Source organism: Rhineura floridana, chromosome 8, assembly GCF_030035675.1.
Source record: "Rhineura floridana isolate rRhiFlo1 chromosome 8, rRhiFlo1.hap2, whole genome shotgun sequence".
In the NCBI taxonomy this organism is placed as follows: domain Eukaryota; kingdom Metazoa; phylum Chordata; class Lepidosauria; order Squamata; family Rhineuridae; genus Rhineura; species Rhineura floridana.
In genome coordinates, this window is record NC_084487.1 from 36,303,205 (window position 1) to 36,323,093 (window position 19,889).

Here is a 19,889-nt window from a genome sequence, read left to right on the forward strand (position 1 = left end):
GAAGCTCACTGGATGACCTTGGGCCAGTCACTGCCTCTCAGCCTCAGAGGAAGGCAATGGTAAACCCCCTCTGGATACTGCTTACCATGAATAGGGTCGCCATAAGTCGGAACAGACTTGAAGGTACTACATTTACATTTTTTTAAAGGTGCACCCTTGCCTCTGAAGTTTTGCTGTTGCAGCTGCTTCCCCACTGAGCCCATGTAGGATGAAGACAAACTTCTTCCTTTCTTTCCATCTTCCTACAATCCTTTTTTGGGCCCTTCGCCTTGCCAATAAGGCGACAGTGCCCTCGCCCCCATCTCAGCCTGCGCATCGTGCAACAACATCAGTACCACCGCTGCCGCCGAGCGAACCCGGGATACTTTAGGACCGCGAAGAAAGCCGCGAGACCCCTAGGGAAACCGCTGGGCGCGACCATATTCTCCAGGAGGGTGAGGCGGACGTTGTCAAAAGAACGATCCTCTCTGAGGTTCTCCTAGTCTTCCGCTTTCGGCGTACGCTGCCTCCTTTGTCAACCCCCACCCCCGAATCTCGGGTCCAATTGGTAGCTTCCAGCCTAGGACTGTCTCCCAGCCCAATGAAGTAGCGCTTGCAAGCTGCTACCCAAGGTATCCTCCAGAGCACCAGCGGCAGCACAGGGAGGAGACAGCCGCCGCCGCCGCCAGAAGCAGCAGCTAAACAAGCCGGTCGGTTTCCGCGTGGCTGATCGCACGCTCCGGCTTCTCCACCCGCCAACTCTTTGGGAAAGAGCTCGCGGGGCTTCGTGTCCGCCCCCGCCGCCCCTTTCTCTCTCCGCCACCCCATCTCCTTGCCGGGACAAAGCCATGAAGCAGGCGCTGCTGGACGTAATGAGGATGAACAGGATTTGCAGGATGGTTCTGGTCACTTGCTTGGGATCCTTCGCCCTGGTCATCTTCTATTTCCAAAGTATGTTGCATCCAGGTAGGGCGGCTTTCTCTTTCTATCTCGGTGTCCTTCCAGCTACTTCCGCGGCGATGCTTTGGTTGGACTTGAGGCGGAGGTAACGTAGGCAGGGAAGGTTACCGGCGCTAACTGAAGAGCCCGTGGAGCTAGGCAGAGCGTGCGTGGCTGTGCGTGGATCTCCTTGCAATCGAACAGGGCACGGTTGTTAATCACGATGCTGATGGGAACGCCATATGGGCAGTGGACCGTCGGGGAGGGCGGTGAACTTCAACGGGTTTTAGAGAAGGGTGATGGGCAGGTCGCTGACAATGAGGGGAGATATATTTGGAAGCGGGTCGGGGCAGAGAGAGGGGTGGGAGGAAGCTTCGGGATCGGGCTAGTGATGCTCCAGTGGAAGAGCACCTTTGAGGTGATCCTGGCAGCGAGCGAGATCGGGCCGGGCGGGCTGTTCGATCGGTGGCGGCGGCTCTTCGTGTCTCTCCCGGTTCCTCTTGCCGGCTTCGCCCTGCTGGCCACGTGCGTACAGACGTCGGAGGAGATCCCAGCTGCGCCGCCGCGGCCGCTGCAGCATCAGAGCCCGGAGGAGGCTCCAAAAAAAGGCACCCTTCACTTTTCTTGCCTGCTCTGGCCAACTCGCTTGCGCACCGTTCTTATTCTAGGCAGGGCCAGACTGCTGCGTGGGGGGTGGGGGGTGGGGGGTGGGGGGCGGCGGCGGCGGCGGCAGAGCAAGCGTCCTCGCCCACCCCCGTGGTTTTACCTCCAGCTATGGCTCCTTGAGGAAAAGTCACTTTCGTACAAAAAACGATTTAATCATAAAACTATAATCGAAAATAAGGCTGGGATCCTAAGGTCCCTTACTTGAAAGTTAACTCCATATATACTGAGAGGTCTTACTTCAGGTATGCTTAGGATCGGAGCATTAAAGTGGAAGACAGAAATGTGACATTTCAGAAGTGTGGTATGCCGGCGTTGTTTGTTTACAAGTGTATTCCGCCTTTCCTCCAAGGAGCTTAGGCCAGTATACATGGCCCTTCCCTATTTTTATCTTCACAACAACCCTGAGAAGTAGGCTAGGCTCTGGATGTGAGAGAGCGCGAGAGAGCAAGCTACCAGCCTGAGGTCACTTAGGGAGCTTCACCACGCAGTGGAAACTGGGTCTCCCCAGTCTGACAAAACTTCCCCCACCCCAAATATATTTTGTTATCTCTGCTCCCCCCCCCCGCGCCCAGTGTTTCCACTGCTTGAGGCAAACGGAAAAGTTCTGGCAATTAGAAATTGCAATAAAATAACTTAACACCTCCTTTTGGAAAAGGGCCGGAGCTCAGCGGTGGAGCATCTGCTCCGCATGCAGAATGCCCCAGATTCAACCCCTGGAATCTCCAGCTAGAACTGGGAGAGATCCCACTTGAAATCCTGGAGAGCCGCTGCCAGTCCGTGTAGGCAATACCAAACTAGTTCACCCAATAGTCTGACACGGGTCTGTATTCTGTGCAAATCCTACGCAGAGTAGACCAATTGAAACTAACAGACACGTTTAAGCTTGGCACATTAATTTCAGTGGGTCTCCTCTGAGTAAAACCCCCGGTATAGGACCCTTGAACCATCCTCTCTCCAATTCAGACGAGGCAGTACAACGACGAGTCAGATTGTACCACAGAGAGTCCGCAAACTCTCACCCGCGATTATTTCTGTAGAGCTGGAGAAAAACAAGGGGAGCTATTTTGGAATCCTCGTAGTGGAGTCGGCGCAACCGAGAAAGTTCAGGCGCTTGTAGCAAAGTGCCTCGCCGCTCTCGAAAAGCGTGGGGAGACCTTCAGCCAGACTTTAAAGTCTCTCCCCCCCTTTTATGCAAAATGTTTATACGTTGCCTTCCCACCAGCAATCTCCAGCAAGGCGGGTTTGTTCAGCTGTAGCGTCACCGTCAAGAGAAGCTGAATTACTCTACGAGGTAGCGAGGGCGAGGTCAGTTTGCCTGAGGCTGCAGCCTCGGAGTGTGCAAGACTGACCCGGGGCTCAGTTAAAGGAACATTGTTAGTAGGCAATGGCTGGAAACGCTGGTGGAAATGAGCACATCCGACTGGCTTCGGGGAGATCTCGTGCCGTTTTGAGGGTGGGCCGGGACGGCTAACAGCGCTCTGGCCCCTGCGGGGCTCTTGACAGCCTGGTGTCAGGACAGGGGAGTTAAGGGTCTCGAAAGCGAGCGCTCTGGTTTGGACGATCGCCTTTATACCCCCTGGGGGGGTAGGAAGGAACTGCAGTTCATGGTAGTGTGTGGACGGGCCTTCCCCCAACCTGATTCCTTCCCTCTGTTTGGACTACAACTACCATCTGTCCCTGTCAGCATGGCCAGTGGGAAGGGATGAATGGACTTGTAGTATAAAAAAAATCTGGAGAGCACTAGGTTGGGAAAAGGTGGCAGAGTTGCGCATTCAAAGTCTGAACCCCAGAGTAGTAGGGAGCCATATTCATGCCAGAGGGTGAAACTGTATTGAGGACTAGTGGAGAAATTGGCTTGCAAAATTTGATTGGTTTTGGCACTCAGTTGGAGAAATATATCATGCATCTGAAGATCACTTTTAGGCTGTTGATACGGCATGCTTTCCAACCAGGATTAAGCAATCATATACACAGAAGTGAGTCTAATTGAACTCAGTGGGGCTGGTTTCCGAGTAGAAGCATGCAGAATTGCACATTTAAGTTTTGTTGCATTTGAGGACAGGGTTAGGCAGATGCTCATTTCTCTCCCATGGAAAGCAGTGGCCTTTAAAAATGCTTAATGTTTGCCTCTACATCCGCTGTCTTTGTCTCTGTTACTCCCAAGTAAGTTCCACTGCTCCCTGAATGGAATCCAAAGTTGTTATTTATTATTCATTGAATTTATAGCCCACCTTTCCTCCCACTGGAGTCCAGTGCAGCAAACACATCAACAAAACAATGGGAAAAAAGCATTCTAAAAACAGTTATAGTTAAAAACACTCTTTCGTGCAGTGATCTCCGGGTTGCCAGGAAGAGTCTCTTTAAGCCATCAAATGCCTATTGTGTTTACTCCAAAGTGGTGTATGTGCACACTTCTCAATGTTTTTACATTTTTGAAACATTTGTGATGGTTCAACACTATGCCTCTGTAATTGCAGTCAGAAAATGCAAGATTCCAGAAAAAAAGTTTCCACTAACATCCCATAGGCAATCTTCTCTCTCACCCCCGCACTACCCAACTCTTTCTGGATACTATTCGTGACTGTGTCCTTCCTTAGCTAAGGATCTGTGATTGGTTTGTCCATAACAGTGAAGGTTGGGAGGAGGAAAATAAAAAGGGATGACATGAAAAAGAACTCACCTTTTCACTTGCTGTCTGTAGTCTTCTTCTGCCCTTGTATTTCTGCCACTATGCAATGCATAGGAGTTAACAGAGATTTTTGCCACTTGCCAACTCTTATTTTAACACAGCTGATAAGAAAGCCTTGACAATTGTTCCTACAGCAACAGTGTTGTTTTTTAAAAAAAAATTTACAAGAACTTGACTGTCCCTTGCCATGTGCATGTATATGATAGCTAATTGGGTATCTTTGCAGAATTACATTGGTCAGCTCTATAGACTGATTTTGCTTCTAGAGCAGTGATTCTCAAACAGTGCGCCCAGGCACACTGGTGCGCCCCAAGAGGTGGCTAGGTGTGCCTCAAATATTATGAAAGTATATTTTAAAAATGAGAAGAAACCCATTTGTATAGGGTAAGTAATAGTTTTCTATAGTGTAAGTTATTTTTATTCATAGTTTAAAATATATTAATATATTTTTAATTTTGTACATGAAGTGCGCCAGAAATTTTTTATATGTTTTACAGTGTACCGCGAACCAAAAAAGTTTGAGAACCGCTGTTCTAGAGGAAGAAATTCTTCTAGTTGCTAATATTTTTAGTAACTTAAGAATGCAGGTCCTGAACACACTGTAGTGGAATGTACCACACTGTAATGGAATGTTTCTATATGTAGCTTAGTGGTCTGTGTTATGACATGGACATGGACTGCCTTCAAGTCGATTCTGACTTATGGCGACCCTATGAATAGGGTTTTCATGGTAAGTGGTATTCAGAGGTGGTTTACCATTGTCTTCTTTTGAGGCTGAGAGACCGTGACTGGCCAACGTCACCCAGTGAGCTTCATGGCTGTGTGGGGATTCGAACCCTGGTCTCCCAGGTCGTAGTCCAAAATAATAAATATACATAACATAAAATAACATAAAATAATTTGGCATGCAATTGCGTACACTTATGGAGCTTTAAGTACAGTCTTGCCATCATTGGAGCTAATATTGCAGCTTGGTAAATAAAATACCCCCAAATAATCTTGCTTGAACTGTTTGCATGTATCTGCAGGTAGTTCTCAAACAGAGCAGGCACACTGCATCAATGCAACTGCTTTTTTAATAAAGTGTAGTGAATACAAATCACCATCAATAACTGAACTTTAAACCTGCTGGAAACAGGTGTGTGCAGTCAAACTAAGCAGGATTTAACCCCCACTCATCAACAGATGAGCGGGGGTTAAATCCTGCTACCAGTATCCAGAATTGAACCCTGCCCATCAGCTGACATCAGGTGGATATGGCTTTTTGAGAAATGGCCTCATGGGCCAAGTTGGACCCCCTGGTGGACCAAGATTGGCCTGCAGGCTGGAGGTTCTCCACTCCTTCTGTGAAAAATTGCAAATAAGTGGTGAGATTGCAGCTCATTATTCCTGCCCTTACTCTGCATTCTAATTGTGAAGGAAAGATATTTCCAAGGGCATTTTTGCTTGGAGGGGGGCTTCCTAGGTATATTATTTTTAAATAACTAAATGCTGATTGCACTTACAACTGACAGTGACTGTTCACTTGCTATATTTATCTTATTAATTAATACATTTATTTGTTTCCCACCTATCAATCTGAAAACATCCCCAAGGTGGCTTACATTAAATATAATGCTATTTTGATAGAAGCTCTCTGAAACTGTATTTTGTCCTTTTTACAAGTCAACCTTCTCTGCACCTCCATAAGAGTCAATATATAATATAAACTTCCTTTTCTTCTTAAGGGTTCACAGGCAGATATCTGTAAAAGACTACAACTTAATAGTAAAAAGCACCATCCAGCCAAAATTAAAAACCCTTAAATCCTTTTTGATGTCATTGGAACAGCGTATGTTTAAATCTTTCCCAATGAAATCAAGGGGAGTTGAGTGCTTTGTTGGTTAGATTGTGTAGCATGAGGTCCACTTTTTTTAAAATTCCTGAATTCAAAGCCTATTTTAGTTTTTATAATGCAGCAAAACTAAAAGGTGGGATTGGCATAAATTACAGTAACTTACATACGTTCTTACATATACTTGTAACATGCGCTTTTGGGCATGGTCTGAATGCAGGTGATTTGGAAACTTTGCTGAAACTATAAAAGTCTAGGTCTAGTCTGGGTCTAGTGTCTAGTCCCTGGGTGAGGGACGTCCACCCTCCATAAAAGATAAATGGGGATACAAGTGAAATAATCCAATAGATGAATTCGATATTTATTTCTGAAGAGCACACACATATTGCATGCAACATAATAGAATATTATTAATATGCCATTCACATGAATGGCAGGTATGGCGTTTTTGAACTTTTTGCAGTTGGACTAGGCTGCATTCATACTATACATTTAAAGCACTCATGGCTTCCCCCAAAGAATCCTGGGAAGTGTTGAGAATTGTTGGGTGAACCCTATTCCCCTCACAGAGCTACAATTTCCAGAGTTTCCTGGAAAGAGGGATTAAGTGTTAAATCACTCTGAGAATTATAGCTTTGTGAGGAGAATAGGGGTCTCCTCACAACTCACAGCACCTTTATCAAACTATGCTTCCCTGGGTTCTTTGGCGGGAAGTAAAGTGGAATGAAATGTTAAATGTATGGTGTGAATGTGGCCCTAGAATGTAAAAAGCTTTAGATATGTTGGGAGTGGGTTGTCATATCTCAGGCCAGCAAATCTGGGCAGCACATGTAATCTAGCATTTAATTCTTTTGTTTTTAGCAAGTGGCATTTCTATTTTCCTGATATCTCCACTGAAATGATGAAGATCCAAACTTCTTCTTTTTTTTGTTAACCTTTATTCATATATGATGACAGATGGGCGTGGCTTTGCTGAAATGGCCTGACGGGCCAAATGGGATTGCCTGTGAGCCTAATTACTTAGGCCCATGGACTGGAGGCTCTCCACTGCTGTTTTATTGAAATATTTTAATTTAAAAGGAGTCCCAGAATTTTGGCCAGAAGACACACTGCCTGGACACCATTTGGGAACTATAGAATCTAGGCAATGCTTAAGCTCTAGGGCAATAACACATTTTTAATTTATTTCAAAACAACTTGCCTGCTCCTCATTGCAGAGCAACTTCAGAGCTGGTTACAATGAAAGCACAATTGTACCATATTTTTAAAATGTTATTGTTTTTATATACATCAAACATACACACACGTTAAATGCGTAACCATTTAGTTTGACATTAAACTCCAACAAAAGCCTGGGCAAACAACCAACTGGCACTGGAAATCTAACAGCATTGGCACAATTAATATTGTAGCAGGAAGGAAGTCCCAAAGCTGGAGTGCCACCACTGAGAAGGTTCTCCCATATGTTGCCACTAATTGAGCCACAGACAAAGGTGGCACTACTATGAGAACTTCCCTGACTGATCTTATCACACAGGCTTGTCTTTTAGGGAGCAGACATTCTCTCAGGTAGTCAAGTCCCAGGTTGTTTAGGGCTTTGTGCTAGAATAGGAGGGCTTTCTCTACTATTTAACACAAATTGTGTGGTAATAGTTTGCATGCCATACTAGACCACAGTAGCTTTACTGATTACTAGGATGCCCAAACAGATGGAAATCAACTGTGGGAGTATCCATTTGTCTGCCTGGCATAGCTTGACCTTGGAGGAGGCAATTAAAGTGAGGATCTGGAGCAACATCCCCAGTGTTTCAGCCGAGAAAGCAAGAACTTCTGGGCTAAACAGGAGCTAAATACTTTTGGGCTGAACACTTGCATTCCAACAGCATAATAATTGGTTGAGTGTGCAAACTTATCTCCATACCAGGATTATGTTTCTGAATTAAAGCTGATTGCATTCAGTGGGAAGAGTCTTAGCCACTATAAGATTAGTAGTTCTGTCTCTTAGTCATTGTACCATACCAGCCAAAAATGACTTTGAACAAGTATATTTTCCAAAATGATACCTCTTTCTGCACTTTGCTCATAACCAAAATAGAGTTTTAGCATGCACAGAGCTGCCAGAGTAGTCCAGGGGGGTCTGACAGGATATAATAGGAAAAAGGAACTGAGCCTTGAATTTTGTCATAATCATTGGTTTACCTCTTGCCTTAATTTGGGGACTTCATTAGGACAAATGGAATTTCTTTTGAGATCGGTACTGATGCAATCAGTATTGTGCTCGTTTCCAAATTAAGGCATTGACTTGCTTTGGGGAAGAAGTGGAGGATGTTGATTGGTTTGGTTCCATGAATTCTCACGGTTATCTAGTTCTAGTCTGCATGACTGCGTAATAAGGTACACGGCTGGCATTAAAAAGCCAAATTGCATGAAGTGATAGTTATCAGATGATTAAGCTTCAGCTGTCCCAGCTTGGGTCCTGTTGAAAAGTATTTTTTTTTGTGATAAGGCGGCTATGCCTGGGATAGCTGAGTTATGCTGGCAATTTTGCACAATCAAGCCACTGAAATGATTAATTGCATCTATTGCAGTGAGAAACATGGTTTATGTCTTGCTGCATAAAGCAAAGTTGTAACTCTCAGCAAGCAAATGTCGGCTAGCAGGGTAGTAAATAGTTGATTGGTTTGGAACTATATCTTGCAGCTCTTGCTTCCTCCAGTGATGATGCCACATGCTCTTAACTAGTGGTGGCTGGTGGTATCCATTGAGTCTATTGGGGCAGAGACCAACAGTAGGTGGAGCCAGAGCCAATGACAGGTAGAACCAACTAATGTTCATTTTGTCCCCATCCACCTCCCTGCTATGTTCTATAAGGGCAAAACTAAGACTAGGGAGGAGGGAACTGATAGCCAGGATTACCTCCTGGACTTGTAAGTTAGTGGGCAGACAGGTTAGGACTGCCTGAGGGTATACTGAGGTTGCTGCGGGGGTGCCCCACTTGCCCTGATAGGCCAACTTCCACTGCTCTTAACCCTCCTGTAGTAGTAGTAGTAGTAGTAATAAAACCCTCCCTTCACCCTAAGGTCCCAGGGTGGATTACAACAGTTTAAAACACAATTATTCTAATTAAAACAATTAGAAACAACTTGAAATCACATCACAAAAAATAAGGTGTGTCAAAAGTCATGATAAAGAGTTGTGTCTCACCATAGTGGGGAAGACACCAGGTGACTTGTGCACCTGTTCAGTCTGCTGACCAGGTGCTTCTATCTGTGGATGTGTAAGTTCAGGGCCCCTGCTACTCTCCCTTAATTTGTTTGGTTGTCAGAAACACAGCAGTTAATTCTGAGCAGAAGCATTAAAGTCTCAGAAAAACCTTGGGATCAAAGGGAAACAGTCATTCTTACAGGGTCAGATGACACACAATCACAGACATTTAAGCCAAATCCAGACATAAAGGTAGAGGGCACACATATTCCTCTCAGGGATGCGTTAAATGAGCTCATTTGTGGGAAATGTAGATCGAAGAAACGCAAGGCTAAGGAAATGGAAACTCCTGCGCAGGCTGTGCCAAGTACCAGCTCAAATGGGGGGGCAGAGAGAGCAAAAGTCCTAGTGCCTGAAACCGCCTGAAAGATTCACTGTGGGATTAGTGACCAGTCCTGGAATGCACAAACTGGTTGAAATGGATCCTGACACTTTGTATTTGACATGTGTACAGCCAAAGGTTGATTGAATAAAGTTTTAGCTAAATGTGCAGAGATGTTCTGAACTGTACTGAAATGTAAGCTGTATTGCAAGATGTATTGTAGAAATGTATTATTGTAATTGTTGTAATGAATGACAGACATGATGGGAAAAAGGGGAGATTGTTGACCATTGAACCACACTGTCACTGAGTGTTTTTTCCATCAAGTCTGAAAGTGTGGAAATCTGTAGCTAAGAGAAGTTATGTCTTTGCCCAGTCTGGGAACAGATAGCCAAGGCCGTTGTCATGGCAGCATCAAGATAGACTGGGAGAGTTCTAGTAGTTATCTGTGTTGAGCTGTGTCTTCTGTGTATTGCCTCTGAACTGAGAGGTTGTCTTCTGTGTTTACCTTTGGAGAGAGATGTACCAGAAGGGGGGTGACTGAAGAAACTCTACATGTTTTCACTCTTAAGCCTTTGGCCGTAATGTCTTAATAAAGACTCTTAACATGATCTAATGCTCTGAAGAAGTTTCTTGATCAACTTAACTCCAACGTAATGTATGCTGTTTCACGCAACAACGCACACACGTCAACACTTTATAATTAAACCTGAGTTGGACTGGGACAGCCCTCAAGTAGAGGACACCTTCAAACAGAGGACTGTCATCTGACAGTCCTTCAGAACAGGAGACTGACAAGTAAGACACATGGCCACTCTATTCTGAATGTGGTTGCACCTCAAAGACTACCAGTCCCAGAAAGAATAACTAATGGTCAGGGACTATGAAAGACATTTGAGTGCCACTGATTCCCCATCTTTGACACAGACTATCCTACTAAGCATGGCTGAATTTGAGCTCTGCATCTGTATATGTTAACATGTGTTTTTTTAAAAATTGTTTTAAATGTTTAAATTGTGTTTTAAATTGTTTTTAAAAGATGTGTTTTAAATTTGTATATGTGTTTTTAATGTTTTTAGGCACTGTAAACTGCCCAGAGAGCTTTGGCTATGGGGCAGTATATAAATACAATAAATAAATAAATATATGCACAGCAAAATGTAAATGGAATGGACAGATGAGCCACAGCCTCAGGCTTCTTTCCTTAAAGTAAGTCCCTTTGAGTTTGAGTGTAGTGGTGTAGTCTTCAAGATGCTGTATGACTTTTAAATAGGATTGGGTACTTTTACCCTCAGAAGCAGATGAATAATGAGGATGGGATTAGAAGCTCTAAATAGCCCATAGGAAGAGCTGGATTTTGAACCAAGGTTTGACACGAACAGGATTGATGGGAGGGAAAGTGAGATAAGGATTAGAAAGGATGCCTTAGTCTGAGTACTGTATGTGCATTTGTCAGTTTAACTGTTGTATTTGTCTTCAACATTCCCTCCCCCCCCAAAAAAAAGTTTCAGTTGTGAGGAGGGGGTTTAAAATGATGTCTACTTAATTTTATCAATTTCCAATGCAATTTTCACAATGCAATGCATGCATCAATTAGAAATACAAAACAAGTGACATATACATTAAAAGTACAGTATATTTCTGTCATTCTGAACATATCATTAATGAATAATTGTAACCTGTTGACATATAATTAGGATTCAGTTCAGTTCACATTTAATGCTGAATTTATCAAGTTTACACTTTCCAAAACAATATGAGAACTGAAACACAGCCATCCTTCAAAATTTGCACTTATCTGAATTTTGCAATTCAGTTCTCCAACAAACATTGTTTACAAAAATGCATATATTAGGGGAAAATGTGTATAAAAATGAATAATAATAACACACCAAAATACATTATATTAGGACAAATTGCTTGCCAAAATGTGTACATTAATCAAAACTGCAGACAAAATTTATTAGGAGAAATTCGCACTAAAATGCTGAAGAATTTTCATGAGAATTATTTTTTAAAAAACAGCAAATTGCTGCAGAAGCCTGGAGAACTGAATTTAAGACTGGAAAAATGAGAAACTGAGAGAACTGAAATTGACAGATCCTTTCAGACCTATATACAGTAATACCTCGGTTAAAGAAGAAATGTCCAGGAATGCATCTACTTTGTTAGCAGAAACATTTGTACCAGTGGTAGGAATAACATGGACTGAATAGGGATAGGTTCCTACACTCGCTCATAGATGCCTTCTCCCTCCTTCTCCCTTCCTTCCTCCTCTGAATGTATTGGACCCTTCCCTCCCTAGCCCTGGGAGAAAGCAAGTTATCTCTTTAAAGCAAAGCTAGCCCTCATGCTTGTCAGTTTCACCCTTGCAAAGCAAAGCTGCAGGCTTGAAAGTCTATCTTGACAGGGATGACCTCGCCTCAGTTGTTCATGCTCTGGTAACTTCTAGGTTGGATTACTGTAATGCGCTCTACGTTGGGCTGCCCCTGAAGACAGTTCGGAAACTTCAGCTAGTGCAAAATGCAGCAGCCAGACTGCTGACAAGGACCAGCCGGTCAGCACATATAACACCTGTTCTGGCCCATTTGCACTGGCTACCCATCTGTTTCCGAGCCAGATTCAAGGTGCTGGTCATGACCTATAAAGTCTTACACGGCGTGGGACCGCAATATTTTGTGGAACGCCTCTCCCACTATGAACCTACCCGGTCACTTTGCTCAGCAGCTAAGGCCCTCCTCCGGGTACCAACACATCAGGAAGCCCAGAGGACAGTTACACAATCTAGGGCCTTTTCTGTAGTGGCCCCTGAATTGTGGAATAGCCTCCCTGAAGAAATACACCTGGCGCCTACGCTGCTATCTTTTCGGCGCCAGGTTAAGACCTGGCTATGCTCCCAGGCATTTTAATGTGTTTACTTTTATATTTCTGTGGTTTCTGTTTGTGTTTATTATTGTTCAGCTGTCTTATTATGATATTTTGTATTTTAATCTTTTGTACACCGCCCAGAGAGCTATTCGCTATGGGCGGTTTAAAAATGGAACAAATAAATATAAATAATAAATAATAATCCATAGCAAAGCAAAGACACAGTCTAGTCAGTTTTACCTTAAAGCAGACACAGGCTGGTCAGTTTCATCTTAAAGGAAAGGCACAGGCTTGAAGGTTTATCCATAGCAAAGCAAAGCTAGTCAGTTTCACCTAAAAAAAAGCCTTAGTTAAAAGGAGCTTCCTTCCTGGACGATTTGTTAACTGAGGTATTACTTTATAATAATGTCATTCATTTTCATAACTTTATTGCTGTTTCTAACTCCTATTATGTTGACTTTTATTACAGCCATATACTTCTGATTATTAAAAGCAGCATGATTGTTTGTTCTTCAAAACATATCATGACCATACTGAGCATTAGGGAGATAAAATTTCTACACTATGTGTTATAAAAGAAGACCATATCTCCACACATTTATTCTGGTCAAGACTAATTTTTCTTGATCTTGTGTAGCATGTTAGTTTTGACATTCAAGTTAATTCCAAGAGTTTGTTGATCCAGTCACCAGCCAGATTTAAGGCTTGCCATTTTGAGCATGCTGTCACAATAATTAACCACGATAGGATGTTAATTTTGTATGTCCCACTTAATAAATAGGGGCTGTATGCATACCATACATTTAAAGTCCCTCCTGAGAATCCTGGGAACTGTAGTTTACCTTTCACAGAACTACAATTCCCATCACCCTTAACAAGCTAAAGTTCCCAGAATTCATTTTTTTGGAGGGTATATACTTTAAATCAGAGGAAGGCAATGGTAAACCCCCTCTGAATACTGCTTACCATGAAAACCCTATCCATAGGGTCACCCATAAGTCGGAATCAACTTGAAGGCAGTACACACACATATACTTTAAATGTATGGTGTCTATGTAGCCAAAATTTAAAACTTTGTATCATTGCTCCTAGAGTTTTATTTAACATACACCCATCTCTGGGGTCGTCATGGCTGCCTTTAGGAACACAGGAAGCAGCCTTATACAGTACTGAGACAATTGGTCTCTCTGGCTCAGTATTGTCTGCACTGACTGGCAGTGGCTCTCCAGGGTTTCAGGCCAGGAGTCTTTCCCAGCTGTACCTGGAGATGGTGGGGACTGAACCAGAGACCTTCTGCATACAGAGCTGAAGCTCTGCCACTGAGTTATAGCCCTGCCCAATGTATAAATACAAAGAGGAATTTATGTGCTAGGATGGAAGCAGAAATAAAGGCATGAGGATGAATTTACACGAATAAATGTTCCACTGGGTAGTTGTACATGATGATGGAAGAATCCCACCCTCCATGCAAATAGTCTTTTGTCATTAGATTTCCAAGGTTTAAATATGTCTGTTCACTGGGAGCACAAATGCAAAGACAAGAAGAAACAGTTAAGCTTTTTCTCTGCGAGAAGTGAATGGATTTGAGAGAGAACTGGTGTAACTCAACTAAAGAAGAAAATATTGCATTGGTGATTTGGAAGACCCTTAACTGTGCAACAAAATCAGATGACTTTGTTTGCCTATAACTTTGTATTCTCTGGCAGGTAGTGGTAGCTGTGTGTCCTACTTTACAGTGGACAGCCCTCTATTTTAAGGAGTCCTTTGTTTGAAGGTCTGTCTGATCCAAGTCTGTCTGGTCCAAGTTTCAAGATCAAGAACCCTAAGAAGGGAGAGTAGGGGCCCTGAGTTGCCCATCTGACATTTAGCACCTGAACAGGAGATTGAGAAGGAACATAGATTAGCTGGTCACACTATGCTGAAGATGTGGGGACAACATATTCTTGTTGGTGGCCCCTGGATAGTGGAACTCCTTCCTGAATGAAGTTTGGTTGTCCCTCCAGACTGGCCACATTTAGGTGCAATATGAAAATCTTGTTTTTATATTTGGATATGATTTGCTTGCACTGGAAGGAAGGGTAGAAATATGAATGAATGAATGAACATTGTATTTCCCTTTAAATTATCACAATTCTTATTAAACATATATCTATGCAAGTGAGGCTATGCAAATTTGTGTTTTTGTGGTGTGTGTGTGATGCATTTCTTCTTTTTTTGGTGATGCATATGTGACCAACCTAGTGGTGAATCTATAAATATAATAATGTAGCCTGATTTTTAAAAAAAATTAAGATGGGTGTGAACTCGTCTTCTGTGCTGCTTTAAATAAACCTCTGAGGGCAGGTACAAGCAGAGGTCAAAGAGTGTACTTGGGTGGAGAAGGGCTGGCTGAAAAAGACAGGAAATTATGCCAACTTGGAAAGCAGTATCTTGGCCCAACCTCAGGAAAGACTGTGGAATCTGAGTGAATTCGTAGCCCAACTTCTCTTTGAGAAACTCATGGCTTCCTGATTGGAAACTGAAGAGAACCTTGTGGAATTTCCTCCAGGTTATGTGGATTCTTCCATGTTGCAGAGCAGGCCTTGCTCTCCCCACTGTTCTGTTAAGCATCTACCACACTCTTAAACTGAATGATGCCTAACTGGCTTCCAGACGTTTCCCTCCATACGGCTATGCCAACGTGCCAGCTGTCTCTTTGCCCATCAGCCCCATTACATTTTACTGCAATTCAGTTTATATATTAGCCTGGAAAAATGGAATCCTACATTTGTAGCTAATACCATATGCACGACATACTTCAACCAACTCCAGGAGGATTTACAAAGCTGGAATAATTGTCTGACAGTTCTGTTCCTGGACTTTCAAAATGCCGTGAGATCCATTTAAGATTCTTGGAAGGCCTTTATATAAAGGAAAAGGGTATACTGCAATTATTATTTTAGCACCCTTGAAACTTGCCTCCAAACAAATTACTCCTAAATCCATTTTTTGAGCAGTCATCGTGAGAGCTCTCCATAATGCCGTTCAATATAAATTCAGTGCTGAAAATCAGGCATCAAAAGTATAGTGCAACAGTCAGACCAGATTATGGGACTTTCTGCTGGTACTGCAAGCTCACAGCGGTGGCAAAATGTGTTGCTTGGATGCTGCAATACATTTTATGTGTCTGTACACTGATACTTGCCTTCACCATTGAGCTTAGCCCTCTTCCGGCATTCCAAAGTGGCAACTGTAAGGACATGTGGGGGAGGCCAGTGGTGAAGAGCGTGCTAGGTCTGCCCTGCCCTTTGCTGGCATCTCCATCAGTTTCCAACCAGTGGAAGGCAACTGTAACAGGCATCCTTTTCTTTATGTGGAGGTTTCCCACATGGTCTAGAACCCTAGAAAATCAGGGTTGTAAAACGTGCAGGGAGGCTCTGGATACAAAAGGATCCCTGCTGCAGTCACCATCGATGAGCAGGGAGATACTGAATATGATAATGCCTGGATGGAGCTAGGGCACTCATCCCCACTGTCCCAATCGTATATTTTAAGGGGATTAGCCTTATTCTTTATGAATTTATCTATGGCTACTAGTCATGATGACTGTATAATGCCTCCTGTACCAAGAGGCACCATGCAGTTGACAAAATAAGTATGGGCACGCAAAGAAGATTCCAATGAAGATGACTTTATTGACATATGGTTCTGTTTTCTATCTTATGTAAACTCGCAGAATCTAGCTATACACCCTCCAGCAACACATGTACAATTATAGAGAGGAGTTTTAGGCTGAATGCTTTGATAACCAGAGACTTAATTTTATGCACTTGTTTGGCAACCTGCAAGGGGGAAAAAAGCTGGACTCTTCTTAATACACATCACCGCTTTTGGATAGAGGTTTGCTTGTGTGCAGTCATATACATTTTCTCCCTTCCATTTTCAGTAATAGCCACTTGCTATTTAATTCTCTGAAGAAAGAAAGAAAAAACCCAACATACTCCTGGTATGTCTGGAAATGTCAGTACCACCCAAGGTAACTTTCCACTAATTTTCTAATTGTAGAAACACTCATTACTCTGTAACGGCAATTTTCATAAGGCTAAGTGTGTAGGTTTTATTTCATTTTTAATTGATCAAAACTGTTAGCTCTCATTAGTGCAGATATTTGCTAAACACATTATAAATACTGAGAGAGCTTTGTGCTGACTTTCATAGTGTTAACAGTATACATTAAAACTTGTCATGATTTGGCTGAAATATTTTTTTCCAAACCACACAATTTCCTATAGCTTTAAACATTTCCTTTTTTAATTTATAGGAATAAGTTAGGCTGTAATAATAATAATAATAATAAAATAATGATAATAATATAAAAAATTAGTATTATTACTGGCCTTTGGTCAAGTATAGCTGGCATGTTGATAATTTTTTCACGTCTCTTTGGAGTGAGCATTTTTTCTGAATCCTTAAATTGTTTCTCTGGTTCACTTAAAGGGGACATGGTTTATGTATTTGTGTGATGTATTTTAATGTTAGAAGCAGTTCACAGAAGGGGATGAAACTGTATCCCTGTTATATCTCTCCCTCTCCAATCTGCTCTGCAGCATTTTGAGTTTATTCACTGAGATGCTCTATCAGATCTCTCCCTGCCTGTGAGGCTGCTTTGTTTTTGTCCAAGTGCAAATGCCTTTATAATATGACCACTGTTTCTTCTCCAAGTCACTGGGGTCTAAATCGGATGTATTATTTATCAATGTGAAGGTAACTCATATCTATGTTGAGGTTATGATGTTTGAAAAGAATGCAAAACAATTGAAAAGGGGGACTAGTTTTCTTCCTTTTTTAAAAAAAATTAGGAGGCATTTACTTGAGGCTTGCATTTGCCCTTTGTGTAATAATAATAATAATTTTTTTATTTTTGAGTCGCCTATCTGGCCGAATAATGTAGGCCAGTTACTAATTGGATTTACTGTATCATAGGAAATTCCATATTTTGAGCAGTATGTTTTCCCATCCTGTCTATGGGTGAAAAGCCAGCATTGAGGGTTTGCAGTCAAACCTGGGAACTAAAAACATTGGCTATGATCCAGGCAAGGTTAGTTGTTGTGGCCAAATCCTATTGAATCAGATGAGGCTTAAGTCAATTATGACAATTAATTCACTTTAAGGGGACTTAGGCCCCATCTACTTTATACATTTAAAGCATTATTATACCACTTTAAACTGTCATGGGCTACATTCACTCCATACATTTATTCCAGTATCATTGCACTTCACACAGATATGGCTTCCCCTAAAGAATCCTGGCAAATGTAATTTGTGAAGGGCGCTGAGAGATATTAGGGAACCCCTATTCCCCTCACAGAGCTACAATTCTCAGAGTGGTTTCACAATCAATCCCTCTTCCCAGGTTGGTCTGAAAATTGTAGCTCTGTGGGTGAAACGATGACTGTTTAAAATGGTATGATAGTACATTAACTGTATGGTGCAGATGTGGCCTTGGCGTACAATCAAATTGCTTTAGACCTATTAGTCTACCTGTATTTAAGGAATCCTGCAGTGATTCTCTGTCTCCTAGGTCCTCTCCTCAGAAAATATTTGGCTTTGGGCTTGTTTGGTTTTGCCTTTTTTTGTGTGCCTCTCCCGTGCCAGTTTTTTCCAGATGACTGAAGCCTGCCAATCTAATGCCTTAATTTTGTTGTTGTTGCTGTTCAGGGAGTTGCTAGTGGCATGCTGTCTGACAATGCCCAAGGAGTCCTTCGATAAACTTTTCTAAGCATCAGTTTGGCAATTGCTAGTCTCCTTGCCTACTTCCTCTCTTTTAATTTGGTCAGTTTATTTATGCAGTTATGATATTTGCTTCCCTGTTTCTTGGCACTTGAGTGTCTTAGGTTTAATGAACAGATGCATCCAAGATTCAATTCTTTAGTCAGATTAACATTTGTACTCCCTCCGATTTGCTGTGCAAACAGTGTCTCTCTTGCTAGCAGCCAAAACAAGGCTTTCTACATCATTACAGTGGTTTGTAAACAGTTCTATTTTTACTAAAATGAGACATTTCTTCACAAACTACAAAGGCGCCAGTTCTACAGCTTTTAGACAGAGCTGTTACACCAGATTCCTGGAGGCTATTTCTTTCTTTTCTTATGTTTGTACATATAAATCAGACTGCAAAAATCTGTGCCGAGATCATTTTATGTTCATGGAAATTTAAGAACCCAAGCAGTGCTTTAAACAAAGAGAGAGAACTCAAATTTTCCTTTCATGATACAATAAAAATGCATATAAAACAACTGCATATGTAAAAACAATTGTATATACATAATAATGTAAGTCGCAAAGCACGCTGCAGTTCACTTGTGGTGGTGAGGGTGGTGTTGTGAACTACAGCTTGATGACCTGGCATCCTGCGGCACAGAGTGGGAGAGCGAGTGGGTGGAGAGCCAGAGAGTGAGCAGGCAGCAGCCCCTGGATGAGCCACAGACCGACAGGGGCAGCTCCAGGAGACATTTGTGTCACTGCCGTGAGGCTTTCCGTTTCCTCCAGGGTGGGGATTGGGAGAAAGCAACACTGGGTGGAGAGTGGGAGACTGAACAAGTGGCTAGAGAGCAGGAGAGGGGCCTGAGTGGTGGCCTGGGTGAGCAGCAGAGCGACAGGCCAGGGCAGCTCCTCATGAAGCATCTTGTTTTGCTGCCACCCCCACCACCTATCTCACCAAGAGAGAAGGTCAGGGGGAAGGGGCCTTGGCAACCTGGGGGAGGGGGAAAGTTGCCATGGTGATCTGGGGTTAGCATCCGAAGTGTGTTGGGGTGAAGCCTCTACATACATACATACATATCCATATCTATATACACAAACACACCCCCAATACAGATACCGACTAGGTTACAAATCTCCACTTAGGAGACTTGTTGAAAGAGGAAAGTGTTCAACAGATGCCAAAAAGACAATAGGGATGCTGCCTGACTGATAGGTAATGGGAGGGTGGCTCTGCAGCCCTGCCCCATCTTAGTAATGGCTAGATGGCCACTGAATGCCAGGTGCTGGGGGGCAACAGTGAAAGAAGGCTATTGCCCTCACGCCCTGCTTGTGGCCTACCCTTAGGCATCTGATTGGTCATTGTGACAAACAGGATGCTGCACGAGGCAGACCTTTGGGCAGATCGAGCAGGGTTTTACATCCTTTATGCTCACTTGTGAATGTTTACTATTCCCTCTGTCTATCATATGTATGTGTTTTATAATGGATGTGAGTAGAATAGTTAACGTCATGTTTATTTACTAGTTATCTTGCTTCTGCCACCTTTTATGATTGGCGTTTCAATCACGGGATCATGCGTATCTGAA

At 42.8% G+C, this 19,889-nt stretch overlaps 1 protein-coding gene across 2 annotated transcripts in view; it reads left to right on the forward strand.

Moving 5' to 3' along the window:
• Positions 1–525: 525 nt before the first annotated feature.
• CHST11 (carbohydrate sulfotransferase 11) overlaps positions 526–19,889 on the forward strand; it is a 275,311-nt gene continuing 255,947 nt past the window's right edge. Inside the window, exon 1 of one of the 2 annotated variants that reach the window (XM_061638901.1) lies at positions 526–945. In XM_061638901.1, coding sequence (XP_061494885.1) covers positions 828–945 — 118 coding nt within the window. In that variant the 5' untranslated portion in view covers positions 526–827. The remainder of the gene's footprint in view (positions 946–19,889) is intronic. The other variant, XM_061638903.1, reaches the window with a different exon arrangement.